Genomic DNA, 14,917 nt, shown 5'->3' with positions numbered 1-14,917 from the left:
GATCCAACGACTTCCAGAAGCCCATATCATGGTATCACCTAAGGGCCGGTAGCACCATATATTTTCCCCTATGCAGAATGCTTGCCAATCAATGCATGAAATCGATTAGTTTCTAAACAATTAAATAAAAGAAGTTTAGCTAAAAAAACTAAACACATATGCACTGAAAAGATTAGTTGTTAAGCCTTTTAACGCACTTAGCATCTCACCAAACACTGAAAGAAGTCTTATAGGTCAATACTGAGGTGGCATATCAACTAAAGAAAAAGAGAGGCAAGTAATATGTTAATGAAGAGATGACTTTTAACACGTCCCTACGCGGTCTTATTCTCAGATCTGACATAACTTCTCTCCCTAGTTTCCTCTCGTTCCCTTCTCTCCACAACTAGGACACAATGTTTGACATGCAAACATGATCCAATTTGCTCTGTGTGATGGGAGCTTCAACTCTTCTTTTTTCTTTTTTCTTTTTTTGCCAAAACGACCTGGGTCGATTATAAAAGTTCATCAGAAGTACAAAAGCTTCAACTCCTCTTTGAATCTCCGTTTGCATCCACATACATAGGGTTGGTTCTCTTCCATTAAAGATTGCATCGATTGGCAGTGGTGCCAATACTACCAACTCTACGAACAAGGGCACATTTTGGTACCTTGCTCCAAGGAGGACGACTTTACTGGTGCTGGTGAGGGAGCTGTCTAATTTCTCAATTGGAACAAGTGAGTAACCATGATGAGGTTGTTGGTGCGGTGAGCTTTTACATTAGTGGCAGATCATCACCAAAGTGGCAGCCGCAGCTCAATTTCAATCCGTGTAAACCCACAGATCTGGGTGCACACAAACAATAGTGTGAAACTGCGCAAGGTTGTTCCAATACACTCTACGCTGCAGCACATTTTCACAGACAATATGCTGCTGGCGTCCACTGCTTATCAAGTACTGCTAGCTAGCTGCCACAGCAAGAGAAAATAAACTCACCACTAGAAGGAGAGCATGAAGATGGAGGGAAGAAGCAGATACAAGCAAACCAGCAGGGAGAGCAGAACCCGGGGGCTGCTCGAGGTGGCCGAACCACCAGCTGCTGCCATGTTGCTGCCTGACACGCCGGAGCCAGCCTGAGTGCCGCCGGAAGTAACCGTGCCGTCTTTCGAGGAGCCGGGCCCCGACGCCTGCAGCATCTTCTTGAACCAGTAGGCCGAGTCCTTGGGGTACCGCTTGAGGGTGGTGAAGTCGACGTACACGATGCCGAACTTGGAGGTGTAGCCCGACAGCCACTCGAAGTTGTCGAGGAGCGACCACGCAAAGTAGCCGACCACGTTCGCGCCGTCGTCGATCGCCTTCTTCAGCTCCGCGAGGTACGTCTTGTAGAACTCGACCCTGGAGGCGTCGTGCAGGAACTCCTCGCGGGTCAGGTTCGCGGGTTGGTCCATTCCTGGCACCATATCATATCACCGTGATTTGTATTATATATGTATATATTTGTTTTGATGGACATTGTTGCATGTAGAGTTTGTTTTTTCAAGTTGTCAAAGGAGGATAAGGCCGTTTTTTCAAATACCGTTTTCGGATATGATGATCGTCGGGTTGTTGTACTTCTCCCTTATGTAGTTCACACATCCGTACATGCCCGTCGGCACGATGTAAAGCCAATTGGAGTTCGCCTGCACACAAATTGACACACCACCAGATACTCGCTTGTTAGTTTTCGCACTTGTCAAATCTTGTAACGCTGGCAGAAGAAACTGCAATGTGATGTTGCAGGAGGAAATGGCTATACATACCTTCTGTCCAATCGGTACGCCATTTCGCTGAACTGCATGTGTAAAGGAGAGGGTGAGAAGTGATGTATCTTGAGTAACTGCATTGATTTATATTTATAAAACCTGAATCATACATATAAGTTGACGACTCACATATATATTGAACATGCCAGTCTGATGAGTAGCTTGTTGGTGGTTGCTGGGGCGTTGGTTGGTCCGCCATGTAGGTCGCTGTGTACTGATTTATCCCAATATAATCTACAGAGCCCTTGACTAACTTGGATTGTTCAGGTGTGAAACTAGGTAACCTCTCTTTTACAATATCTTGCATGGTCTTCGGGTATTGGCCATTCAGTAGTGGATCAAGAAACCTGAATTTCCGGCATAATTTTTTTCAATAAAGGGCAATTGCATCAAATGAAAACCTGAAGTTTGTGACGAATTACTGCCATGGTCTTACCAACCAACATGGAAGTCCCTAGCCCTTTGAGCTGCTGCTTGGTCGGCGGGTGAGTTGGTAGCAGCTTCATACCAGTTGAAGTCCAGAACTATCCCAACTTTGCCTTTCTGACTTGCCTAAATTATGTCTGAAGTCAGATGACAGGATCGTACACAGCAATACAAATACATATGTGACATAGTTGCCTCAATACTTACTTTTCCGCTACAAATGCACATAACACTTATAGTCACATATTAGAAGCACATTATTTTAGTAGACAAAAATGCTTTCCCTACCATATACAAACCATATGGCAAAGCAAAAGAATTTCAAACTTGCAGCCGAATATCCTTCTTTGAAAAAAAACGTTAATAAGAAACTTCAGCCACTTGGCATAGCATGGATTATTTTTTGCAAGATACTGAATTTAATTACATTCAGAACTAATTCCAGAAAGCAACCAAAACTTTATGCTGACAAATTAGGCTAATTATTGTGTACATATACAAACTACCATGTTACTAACCTGGTACTTGTTGCGGTATCTCGCAACTGCAGTAGCATGAGATAAGAGAATGTTATGAACAACAGTGTAAGGCTCTGTTGCTGAGTTCCCACCGGCAGCGCATTTGGTGCACCTGTTAGGGGGATTCGTTCCAGTATCAAAGCCAAGTGCTGCCACTATCCTTGGCTCATTGAATGTGAACCAGTTCTTAATTCGATCACCATAAGTCTTGAAACAAAATTCAGCATAGTCCGCAAATATGCTCCTACAGAAAAAGGACGGAGAAATGTTTTAATGCTCCTTGACCCATGTAAAAACTGTCATAAGCATAGAAGTTGCATTCTTATATGTACCAACAATTATACACAGAAATTACATATTATGTTGGTATGTTCACAATGGAAAGTGAAAACTCAGTCATGGTCAAGAATTGTGGTTGTTAAGCTTCTTTTCTTTCTGCTCTTATATAATCTTGGAAGAAAACACCTTTCTTTAATATACAAGTAATGTAGCTCTCCTGCATATCCTGTATTATAAACAATCAAGTCTAGACTAAATACGTTTAAAATGTTGGCAAAGTCCAATATCTACCTTATCAATGTGTAAATTACTCCAAAATGGCAAGGCAATACCAATAGACAGGTGCGTGTGCGTGAAAAGGGACAAGTAATATTTAGTGTGACTTACGCGATCTTTGGGCTTAAAAAGCCATCATACTTCTTCTGAAGCGCAAGAGGGATATCATAGTGGTTGAGATTGACATAAGGGGTGAGCCCTGCTCAGTTTTGACATAAGGAGTGAGCCCTGTTCACATAAACACTTGAAGAATTGAACTACTCCATTTGATATTTTGATGCCGTACCTTGCTTAAGGATGTAGTCTATCAGATTGTTGTAATACGTTACACCTTCTTTGTTGACCTTCCCCTCCCCATCTGAATCAAACCAAAATGCATCAGAGAAACAGCTGGAGTAGATGATACAGCAAGAGTCAGATTTGATGTACCTGGGAAGATCCTGGACCATGAGATTGAAAACCGATACGCGTCGAAATTCAGGCTTTTCAGGAGATCAACATCCTCCTGCAGTGGCATAAAAGGGCAACGAATATCAGTCTGGCAGAATCCCTTTTTTTAACTCAGCAGATCTATTTTTACAACAGATTGTTGCGACTCCCAAAATTGTAGTCAAAATGGACTTAGTGCACATCAACGCAAGCATCTGTTTTCAGAATTCAGATTACAGTCCACTTGGAAAGTTGCAATTTTCTTTAAAAATACCCCATGCTTGATTATGCTTGAAGGTAATAGTGGAGGCAACTAGTACAACCCGAAAGATTAAACACCGAATTTTATCTACATGTAAGCATGCACAAGTAGATGGGATTTTCTTTTTGAACCGATAGATAAAATACTCAGAGGGAGAGGAGTGAGCATTTCTCAGTCCTACCTTGTAGCGATGGTACTCATCCGTGGCGACATCTGCATTCGCGTTCTCGGCAATGTTCCCTGTCGGCGGCAGGCGGCACAGAGCAGGCCGATGTTAGATTCCTCGAAGAAGCCAATCAGTAATAACATGATAACGCGGGATCTAGCTAGCATAGCAGCCAGAGGAGCAGAGGAGGAGGTCGTGGCGATGCGTACCGGGGGTGTGGACGAAGGGGTCCCAGATGGAGGGCCCGCGGCCGCCGGCGGTGGCCGCGCCCTCGACCTGGAAGGCCGAGGTGGCCGTCCCGAAGACGAAGCCCTTGGGGAACGACGCGCGGCTCAGCCCGCCCGTGTCCGTCGCGGCGCGCGCGCATCCGAGCAGCGCGGCGGCGGCCAGCAGCAGCAGCCGCGGCGGCGCCATCATCTGAGCTACTAGGCCGCTGGTACCGAGCGAGCAGCTCTCAGTCTCACTCTCGCTCGCCGGTGGGAGTGGGCAGTAGGCCGTGAAAAGAAAGTGAGCAGCGCTTTCTGTCCTGACCGTGGTGGCGCATGTGACGCCGCGGCCCTATTTTTTGGCCGGTGGTCTGGTCGGACCAGCGGGGTCGGTGGGTGCTGCTACAGTACAAACCTGGTGAGAGCACTGTCGTACGTAGCGACAGTGGGCGCTTTTCAGGCCGTGGTGCTGTGATCCAAATTTTCCGCCGATCGGGTATTCGATCCGGGGTGGATCGGACTGGATTGGAACGAGGATGTGTACGCACGCCGATGGTGATGCGATCTCTGGCTCGTCCCGTCCGTCGGCATGCTAGCTGCGCAGCACTCAGCAGGCAGGCTGGAGCGGTACAAAATTGGCGGGCCATGCTTCCCGAATCGCGACGACTCGAGCGCGGTGTATCGTAAGGCCATCTCCAGCCGCGCGCCAGAAAGACCTCCCCAAACGATTTTTTCGCGCCGACGTAAAAAAAAGGGCCCAGTCACGCCCCCAGGAGCTCGATTTTCGCCGGCCTGGGCCGAAAACAGCGCCGGCGGACTTAGGCCGAACCCGGCGCGCTGGGGATGCCCGGGGGCGCCGGGGCGAACTGTTTTGGCGCGAAACAGCCGCGGGCCCGCCGCGTCAGCGACACGGCGCCTCGTCTTCCCCCAACGGCCTCGATTCCCGCGGGGAATCAATGCCAAGGCTGCCGCCGGTCAGCCTTGCCATTGATTCCTCACGGGCGGCGCGCCGCCTCCCCTCCCTCGCACGCGTACACACGGGTGCGGCACGGCTATATAGCCGGTGGCCTGCACTCGCCTGTGCCCACACCAGCCCCGCCCCTCGCTGCCGCCCAGCTCCTCCCTCTCCCTACCTCTCCCGAGCGCCGCCGCCCAGCCCCTCCCTCTATCTATCTACCTCTCCCGAGCCCGTTGCCATGGCGGAACGCTACCCCGGAGACGAGGCGGCGGCCAACGGCTTCGGCCGCCGTTCGCTCCGCGAACAGGAGTCCTGGCTCCTGTTCCAGGCGAACATCCCGTCCCCGCCGGACATGCGCGCCGGGCCGACGGGGTGGAGGCTCAGCGCCGGGGGAGTGCCCATTCCCCCGTTGCCCGACGCCGTGGCGAAGCCGACGTACTTCGCCGAAGAAGTCGAGGTCGTGCGCGCCTCCCTCACCGACGCCCAACTCTCCCTCCCCCAGTACGTCACCGACAACCACGCGTGAAAGGGCATCTCCCAACTTTATGTTTTGGATGATGATGACAACCCTTGGTGGTCTAAACGTGTGCTTTATGTTTCAGGTTCTCGATGCTTAGGCTTACATCGGATTGCTATTAGCTCTCGAAGGAAAAGATTGAAGACGTGTCCTCTACGATTTTATTTTCTTTGGTCGTAGAGTACCCGTATTATCAAGAGGGAATCCTCATTAGGAAGCTCTGGGGGAATCAGTGGGAATCAGTTCACGTACATTTTTCTCACCCTCTCTTTGCCTTCCTCAGGTGTGTGTGTGAGAGAGAGAGAGTTTTTCCTTGCCTCTTCCCCTCTTTTCTTTTCTGCTCACTGTTTCTGCCCAGCGGTTGTACCGCTCTCTGGAGCGGTTGTACCGCTGGGTCTTGTCGCTCACCAGCTGTGCTCGAGCGCTTGTACCGCTGCCTCCGGGCGGTGGTACCGCCACCATGCTCTGCAACAGCTGGGGCGGTGGTTCCGTCCATGCACCGCTCAAGTACCGCTCTCGCTTCTGGTTTGATGCGGTTCTTGGGCGGTAGTGGCCCGGATGGTCCAGTAGTTCCACGATGACCGGTACCACCGGTGGTCCGAGCGGTTCTTCCGCTCAGGACTTAGCCACCCAAGAGCTCAAGGCCATACGGTTGTTCCGACTAGGCACCGCCCAAGTACCGGTCAAGTTCCTGTTTTGATGCGGTGATTGTGCGGTGGCCAGGCGGTTAGTCCGGTTATTTTTTTTAGCCGGTACTACCGCCCCCTTGGTCCGGTTGTACCGCTTGGTAGGGTTCTGCAGATACATCGTGAGTCCCGGTTGTACCGGGACGAGGACCGGTTGTACCGCTGCAGTGCTAAATTCGCAGTAACGGTTGGAAATTGAGGGTGACTATATAAGGGAGCTTCTCCCACCTACCTATTCCACCTTTGACCTCTCTCACTCCACCATTGATGCCCTTCAAGCTCTCTTGCCCGATCTCTCTCTCTAGCCACTCAAACTTGTTGATTTGCTAGGGATTGAAGGAGGAGACCTAGATCTACACTTCCACCAAAGGATATTTGGTTCCCCCATACTTTCTTGTGTGGATTTTGTTACTCTTGGGTGTTTGAGCACCCTAGACGGTTGAGGTCACCTCGGAGCCATATTCCATTGTGGTGAAGCTTCGTGGTTTTGTTGGGAGCCTCCAATTAAGTTGTGGAGAGAGCCCCAACCTTGTTTGTAAAGGTTCGGTAGCCGCCTTCAAGGGCACCAATAGTGGAATCACGGCATCTCGCATTGTGTGAGGGCGTGAGGAGAATACGGTGGCTCTAGTGGCTTCTTGGGGAGCATTGTGCCTCCACACCGCTCCAACGGAGACGTACTTCCTCTCAAAGGGAAGGAATTTCGGCAACACATCCTCGTCTCCACCGTCTCCACTCTTGGTTATGTCGTGCCTTTATTTAAGCAAGCTTACTTGTTTCATATCTCTTGCTTGCTTGTGTACCTATCCTCGTTGCATCATATAGGTTGCTCACCTAGTTGCATTTCTAGACAACCTATTTTGATGCAAAGTTTAACTTGTTAAAGAAAAGCTAAAAATTCTTAGTTGCCTATTCACCCCCCTCTAGTCAACCATATCAATCCTTTCAATTGGTATCAGAGCCTCGTCTCTTTATTAAGGACTTTACCGTCCAAAGAGTATGGTTGATACCGTAGACGGTGTGGAGGAACACTCCGGTGTGAATCCGATCTCGTCTACGGGAGATGGGGGAACTTCGGTTTCTCGTGAGGAGTTCAATGTGGCCTTGGAGACATTGAAAACCCCCATGACGACCGAAGTCGAAAGCATGTTTACTAAATTTCTTGAGGGGCTTAAACTATCCACCGCACCGTTGAAAGTGGGTGATCCCGCCAACAAGGTGACGGATGCTATCCCCGACAAGGGGGAAGCTAGTAGTGAAAAGGCTCCTTCTTCTAGTGGCAAGAATGGCACCGACAACTTTGCCCATGTGGAACCACCACTTGTTTATGGTGGACCGGTTCCTTCCACTCATCTGAATCATGCCGGTCCTCCCCCTAAGATTGTGAAAAATGAGGATTTTGATTCTTGGGTTTACCGCTTTAAACGTTATTTAAATCATGTGAACACTAACCTTTGGAGAATCATTGAAGAAGTTTTCTATCCACATGATCCAAGCAACTTCACTCCTCGAGAAGCCGCGGACAATCAATTCAATGAGAATGCTCTCTTCATCATTCAAGATGATATTCCACCCGAAGACCTACCTCATCTTCGTCCTTTCGCCTTGGCCAAAGATGCATGGCATTGTGTCGTGTCTCTCTACCGCGGAAGCGCAAGCATTCAATGCTCCAACTATGAAGTGGTACAAGATGAGGCCGATGAGTTTGCAATGAAGGAAGATGAAGAACCTCGTGAGCTCTATCGGAGAGTAACCAAACTCGCGGTCTCACTACGAGATCACGGGAGCAAGGACACGGATGACAATTGGATCAAGCGCAAATTCCTCAAGGCAATGATGCCCTATCACAAGGCCATGTCCTCCATCATTCGTCAAAGACCGGACTTCCACACTTTGACCTCAAGCGAAGTGTTGGATGAGTTTGTGGCCATGAACATTTTGGACAAGACCGCCGACAATGGGGTGCTCCGTTCTCAACGGGCAAAGAAGCCTAACTTTGCATTGAAGGCCAAGCTCATAGTGGAAGACGAAGAAGAGGAAGAAGAGGAGAGCAACCCTGAAGATACGAAGTATGCATATCATGAACACATGTCACTTGCTTCAAGGCAATTTTGGAGCAAGAAAAACTCAAGGCCAAACTTTAGCAAAAACAACTCGAGTGGTACAAGGGGCAAGCAACGTGTAAGGACTTGCTACAATTGCGGCAACGTGAGTCATTTTGTTGCGGAATGCCCGTATGAGAAGAGGGAAGACAATGGTGGCAAACTCATCCGAAAGGACAAGGCTAAGTCGTTCCCCAACAAGAACAACTTCACCAAGAAGACTCATCCCAAGGCCTTGGTTGTGCAAGAAGAGTACAATGAGGATGATGACGATGATGAAGATGATGAGTCGGTTGCCATGGCCTCCGTTGCCATTGCAACAACGTCATGGGTGTCTCTCTTTGACTCACCCAACGAGAGCATCACCGCCAAGTGCCTCATGGCTAAAGCCACCAACAAGGTAACCTCCAACATCAAAACTACCATCATTAATCATCCCTCCCCAACGGATAGCATTAATGAATTTGAGGAAGCTAATGTGGAGGCTAACGAGTTTGAGGCCTTTATGGGCAAACTCAAGGGAAAATCCAAGAAGCACTTTATTGCTCTCTTGGAACAACTTGGTGAGGCCAATGACATGATCGAGGCTCACGAAGACACCATCTCTAAGATGGAAGGACATAGTCGTGACTATGCCGATGAGATTTCGGATCTTTCCAATGCTCTTGAGGAAGGGCGTGGTCTTCGTTTGGCTCTTGAGGAGTCACACAACGTAGATCATGCTAAGTTAGAGAAAGATTATGATCATGCCCTCGTTGTTTCTCGTGTGCTAAATTCCGAGAAGGCCAAACTCGGGGTTGATCTTGCTAGACTCAAAGAGGAGTTTGATATACTTGACAAGGCCCACAAGGCCTTGAAGGGTATTCACGCTAGTCTCAAGGAGTCTCATGATCAACTCCAAGTGAAGCTAACTAAGGAGAAAGCAACTTTTCCTCATATGGTTTTAATTGATAATGCAAATGCTACAAACCCGTGTTGTGAGCATATACATCTTGTTGAGGAAAATGCTAAGTTGAAGGAGCAACTTGAGAGAGGTCTTGCGACTTGCATACAAGGCAAGAAGAACCTCAACGATCTCTTGACCAACCAAAAGGGAGGTGTGGCCAAGGAAGGGGTTAGGTACGTCCCCGACTCCAAGAACAAGAAGAAGAATTACAAGACCAAACGGCCTCCTCCTCTCATGCAAACCTTTGTGAGGGAGGGAGAGAGTGCCCCCGAGGAGAAGAAGAAGAATAATGTCAAGAAGGGCAATGTCACCCCTCCCAACAAAGCCGGCGATTTTAATCCTTCTTATGTGTTATGCCGTGCTAGTGATGGGGATGTTTATGCCAAATTTGTTGGTTCTCTTCATGAATACATTGAATGGTCTATTTGGGTTCCTAAGACCCTTGTTACTAACATCAAAGGACCCATTACAAAATGGGTACCTAAAACCAAGCATTGATCTCTTGTAGGTGTTTGCTTCCGGTGGTGGATCATGGTTGCTTGATAGCGGAGCTACAAATCATATGACCGGAAGCAAGGACTTGGTGGTGGACGTGCACAAGGTTCCATCTATGCCCATCAATGTCGAGTGGGGTGACGCCTCATCTTCTAAGGTATTGGGACTTGGCAAGGTGGTCATCTCTCATGATCTCACGATCGAGAAGGTCATGCTTGTTGAGTCCCTTGCATACAATTTACTTTCCGTTCGTCAACTTGAAATCATGGGCTTTGCCACTTTTTTTGATATCGATACCGTGGCCCTCTTGTGGAGCAAGACTCTTAAAGTAGCCTTTGTTGGGCATGTCAAGAACGGTCTATATGTGATTAACTTTTCAGAGCGACCCACTAAGACCGCGACATGCCTAATGGCTAAAGTTGATGTGGGATGGCTTTGGCATCACCGTTTAGCCCATGTCAATATGAGATCTTTGCAAAGTCTCCTCAAGGGGGACCATGTCCGTGGACTAACGAATGTTAGTTTTGCTAAAGATCGTGCTTGCAGTGCCTGTATCGAAGGAAAGCTACATGAGAAGGCTCACCCTCCCACGACTATCATTTATTCAAAGAGGCCTTTGGAGCTCCTTCACATGGATCTCTTTGGGCCTCCATCCTTCGATAGTCTTGGAGGTAGGAAGTATTGCTTGGTGATTGTGGATGACTACTCAAGGTACACGTGGGTGTATTTCTTCAAGAGGAAGAGCGAGACCCAACAAACCGTCATTGACTTTGCAAATGAAGCACAACGTCAAAACAATGCAAAGATCTTGACAATAACAAGTGACAACGGCACCGAGTTCAAGAACTACACCTTGGATGAATTTCTTAGTGATGAGGGAATCAAGCATCAATATTCCGCACCATACACCCCTCAACAAAACGGTGTTGCGGAAAGGAAGAACCGGACGTTGATGGATGCGGCAAGGACCATGATGGCGGAGTTCAAGTCTCCGTACAACTTTTGGGACGAAGCCATCAACACCCCGTGTCATGCATCCAATCGGCTCTACCTCCGCAAGGGCTTGAACAAGACTCCATATGAGATACTCACCGGTAACAAGCCCAACCTCAAGTACTTCCGGGTGTTCGGGTGTAAGTGTTTCATTCTCAAGAAAGGTGTTCGGTTGTCTAAATTTGAGGCTAGAGCTCATGAGGGCATATTTGTTGGTTATGCTACAAACTCTCATGCTTACTGTGTCCTCAATAAATCCACGGGACTTATTGAGGAGACGTGTAACGTGGAGTTTGATGAGAATAACGGCTCCCAAGTGGAGCAAAGTGGCACTTGTGATGTAGGTGATGAAATTCCTCCTCAAGCCATAAGAAGAATGGGTGTTGGTTTTATCCTACCCATTGAGGAACCCCTTGTGGCCGAAGGAGAAGGACAATGCTCCACTCAAGTGGAGCCATCACCAACCCAAGGCCCACACGCTTCCGAAGAACAAAGTGAAGGCCCTCAACCTCATGAACAAGACCAAGGGCAAGATCATACTCAAGACGGTGTTGACACACCAAGTGATGCCCAAGGTCAAGTTCTCTCCCCGAGAAAGTTCAAGATCAAGAACAAGTTCATGACAGCACTCAAGATGATCAAGTAACTGCTCCTCAACTCACCACCGAGGAGGAATTAGAGCGTCGTGCCGCCAAGATTGCATCCAAGCTCTCCACCAAGGATCATCTCATGACGGATGTGCTTGGAAGCTTAAGAAAGGGGGTAAGCACTCGTAGACAATTAGCAAATTATTGTGAGCATCACACGTTTGTCTCTTGTGTGGAACCCCACAAGGTCTATGAGGCGCTAGAAGATCCGGATTGGCTCAATGCCATGCACGACGAACTCAACAATTTCGAGCGCAACAAAGTGTGGAGATTGGTGCCAAGGCCAACGGGGAACCACAATGTCATTGGAACCAAATGGATATTCAAGAACAAGCAAGATGCCCATGGGATTATCATACGCAACAAGGCTCGTTTGGTAGCACAAGGTACTCCGAAGTCGAGGGTATCGACTACGGTGAAACCTTTGCTCCCGTTGCTTGTCTTGAATCCATTCGCTTGTTAATTGCATATGCTTCTCATCATAATTTTAAGTTACAACAAATGGATGTGAAGAGTGCTTTTTCTTAATGGTCCCATTAGTGAATTGGTTTACGTCAAGCAACCCCCCGGGTTCGAGGATCCCTACTTTCCCGATCATGTGTATCAACTCGATAAGGCGCTCTACGGCCTTAAACAAGCCCCACGTGCGTGGTATGACCACCTTACCGAGTTGTTACAAGACCGTGGTTTTGAAGTTGGGCTAATCGACCCCACTCTTTTTACTAAGAAGGTCAAAGGGGAGTTGTTTGTGTGCCAATTATATGTTGATGATATTATCTTTGGTTCTCCTAACAAAGCTTTCAATGAGGAATTTGCCGCTCTCATGACCTCAAAGTTCGAGATGTCCTCCATGGGAGAGTTGAAGTTCTTTCTAGGGTTCGAAGTGAAGCAAAGAAGAGAAGGAACTTTCATCAATCAATCCAAATACACTCAAGACATGTTTAGGAGATTAAAGCTAAGTGACGTCAAGCCGGCTTCCACTCCAATGCCCACCAAGTGCCAACTTGACTTAGATCCCAATGGTAAAGTGGTGGATCAAAAGGTATATCGTTCCATGATTGGATCCTTGCTTTACCTTTGTGCATCTAGACCGGACATCATGTTGAGTGTGGGAATTTGTGCACGGTTTCAAGCCGCACCTAAGGAAAGTCACTATGTGGCGGTCAAACGAATCTTTCGATATTTGGCTCATACCCCAAACTTTGGCCTATGGTACCCAAGAGGATCAAACTTCAAGCTTGTAGGGTACTCGGATTCTGATTGGGGGGGAGACAAAGTGGATAGGAAGTCCACTTCCGGAGGGTGCCAATTCCTTGGTTGCTCTTTGGTAAGTTGGTCTTCCAAAAAGCAAAGTTGTGTGTCTCTCTCGTCCACTGAGGCGGAGTATGTTGCCGCCGTTAGTTGTTGTGCTCAACTCCTATGGATGAGGCAAACTTTAAAGGATTACGGTGTCACTTGTGACAAAGTGCCTCTTTGGTGCGACAATGAAAGTGCCATCAAGATCTCTCTCAATTCGGTGCAACATTTCAAGACGAAGCATATTGAGATCCGGTATCACTTCATCCGGGATCACATTAGACGAGGAGAGATCAAGCTCAACTATGTCAACACTCATGACAACCTTGCAGATATTTTCACGAAGCCCTTGGATGAAGCAAGATTTCGCGAGTTAAGGCATGAGCTAAATATCATTGATTCGAGCAATGTGGCTTGAACCCTTGCACACCCTACCACGCTCAACTTGCTGTCTAGTTTAGGTGTAGGCATGGACATAGGGGGAGTGTTGTTCTCTCAATGAACTCTCCCTCCCCCCATTATGCATAAATTGATTGTGTCTTTCACATTAGCCATATTTGATGGTACTTGTGCTTCAAAGACGAGTTTTGGTCATGGACCCAAGGATAATTCTTCGCGGTGCCATACCAATTGACTCAAACATAGGTGGCCTCGGCCACCGTCCTCTCTTCGGGAGTTGGAGTTAGCCTTGCTGTTCTCATGTTGTTTTCTCTCTTTCTCTCTTTGCTCTTTGTGTTAGGTTCTCCTAGGGTGTTGTTTCTCTCCTGTCTTTGTGCCCCTTCTTCCTCCCTCCGGATTGCACTCATTTGATCTTGGTTTGGGCTTGGGTGGTCGGGCGGTACAACCGGTACCACGAGCGGTTCTACCGCTGGTACCGGGTTGTGCCGTCCCAAGGGTTTCCGTTCGGTACTTGGGCGGTTCCACCACATAATCCCACGGTAACCCACGTCCGGTACTACCGGTTGTTGCCGTGCGGTACTACCGCTGCCTTCCAGGCACCGGAAGTACCGCCTCCATCCACCGGTCTGTACCAGACGAGCGGTACAACCGCTCCCCTAAGCGGTTCTACCGAGGCGTGCATACGGGCCTATATATATCTCGACGGGACTGAAGGGTTGTCTTTTTCCCTTCGTCCTCGTTCCTCTTTTTCTTGCCCTAGCCGCCGGCCATCTCTACCCCTGCCCCGGAGTGCGTCTCGCGCTTCGGATCCTTGGCTCTCCGTGGATTCTCTCCGTGGAGGCCTTCCGATCTCTTCCCATGGATGGTGGTAATGCCTCGTGTTCTTTGCCTCTAGTTTTTGGTTAGGGTTATTCCTTGCCTAGGGCTTTACCCATCTTTCCGCGTTTAGTGTTCGATCTATGGCTTAGAAGAGTTCTTTGTTAGCCTCCTGTCTTGTTTGCAGCACTTAGAATTCGGATATTACTTGTGTGATTCGTATGCCTCGGTTAGATCTATCCTCCCTGGTAGTGCCACTGTCAGTGGTTCTACCGCCCCTACGGGCGGTACAACCGCTGGAGCGGTACTACCGGCGGAAGATCCGGTACAACCGGAGTATATCAACCACTAAGCACTGTTCTGTCTTCTTTGTTGTTGCAACTTGTTCCTTTTCTACTAGTGGGTGCAATCCTCTCATCCTTGTTGGGTTTTTGTGTGTTCTTTTCGTGTGTGTGTGTTCAGGTGGCTCTAGTTCTCGCTCTGCTCCTCGCAAGACCAAGAAGAGGGCACGAAGGACCTTGCGCCCGGTTGTGTCAGATGATGAAGAAGTTGTGATTCCCACCAAGCCACTCGCCGTGAAAAGTCTGCAGCTGCTAAGCAACGTGTTGTCATGCCGTTGCATCGTTGGAAAGCCAAGGATTGGGAAGCCTACCGCTCAAAGAATCCGTATGAGGTTCCCATTGCTCCCCGTTGGACCACTGTTCAGTTCCGGAATGAGATG

The 14,917-nt window shown here is 48.5% G+C and overlaps 1 protein-coding gene across 1 annotated transcript; it reads right to left on the bottom strand.

Moving 5' to 3' along the window:
* Positions 1-722: 722 nt before the first annotated feature.
* LOC119286939 (beta-glucosidase 8-like) lies at positions 723-4,695 on the bottom strand. Its single transcript, XM_037566409.1, has 11 exons — positions 4,348-4,695; positions 4,154-4,212; positions 3,711-3,786; positions 3,568-3,639; positions 3,393-3,480; positions 2,727-2,970; positions 2,219-2,334; positions 1,912-2,129; positions 1,780-1,811; positions 1,557-1,659; positions 723-1,430 (listed from the first exon to the last, which is right to left on the bottom strand). The coding sequence occupies exons 1-11, from the start codon at positions 4,553-4,555 to the stop codon at positions 979-981; spliced, it is 1,668 nt and encodes a 555-aa protein (XP_037422306.1). The 5' UTR covers positions 4,556-4,695; the 3' UTR covers positions 723-978.
* Between the last annotated feature and the right edge of the window lie 10,222 nt (positions 4,696-14,917).

This window comes from Triticum dicoccoides, chromosome 4A (genome assembly GCF_002162155.2).
Source record: "Triticum dicoccoides isolate Atlit2015 ecotype Zavitan chromosome 4A, WEW_v2.0, whole genome shotgun sequence".
Lineage (NCBI taxonomy): Eukaryota > Viridiplantae > Streptophyta > Magnoliopsida > Poales > Poaceae > Triticum > Triticum dicoccoides.
Note: the sequence above shows the minus strand (reverse complement) of the source record. Positions and strands in the feature narration are given on the sequence as shown.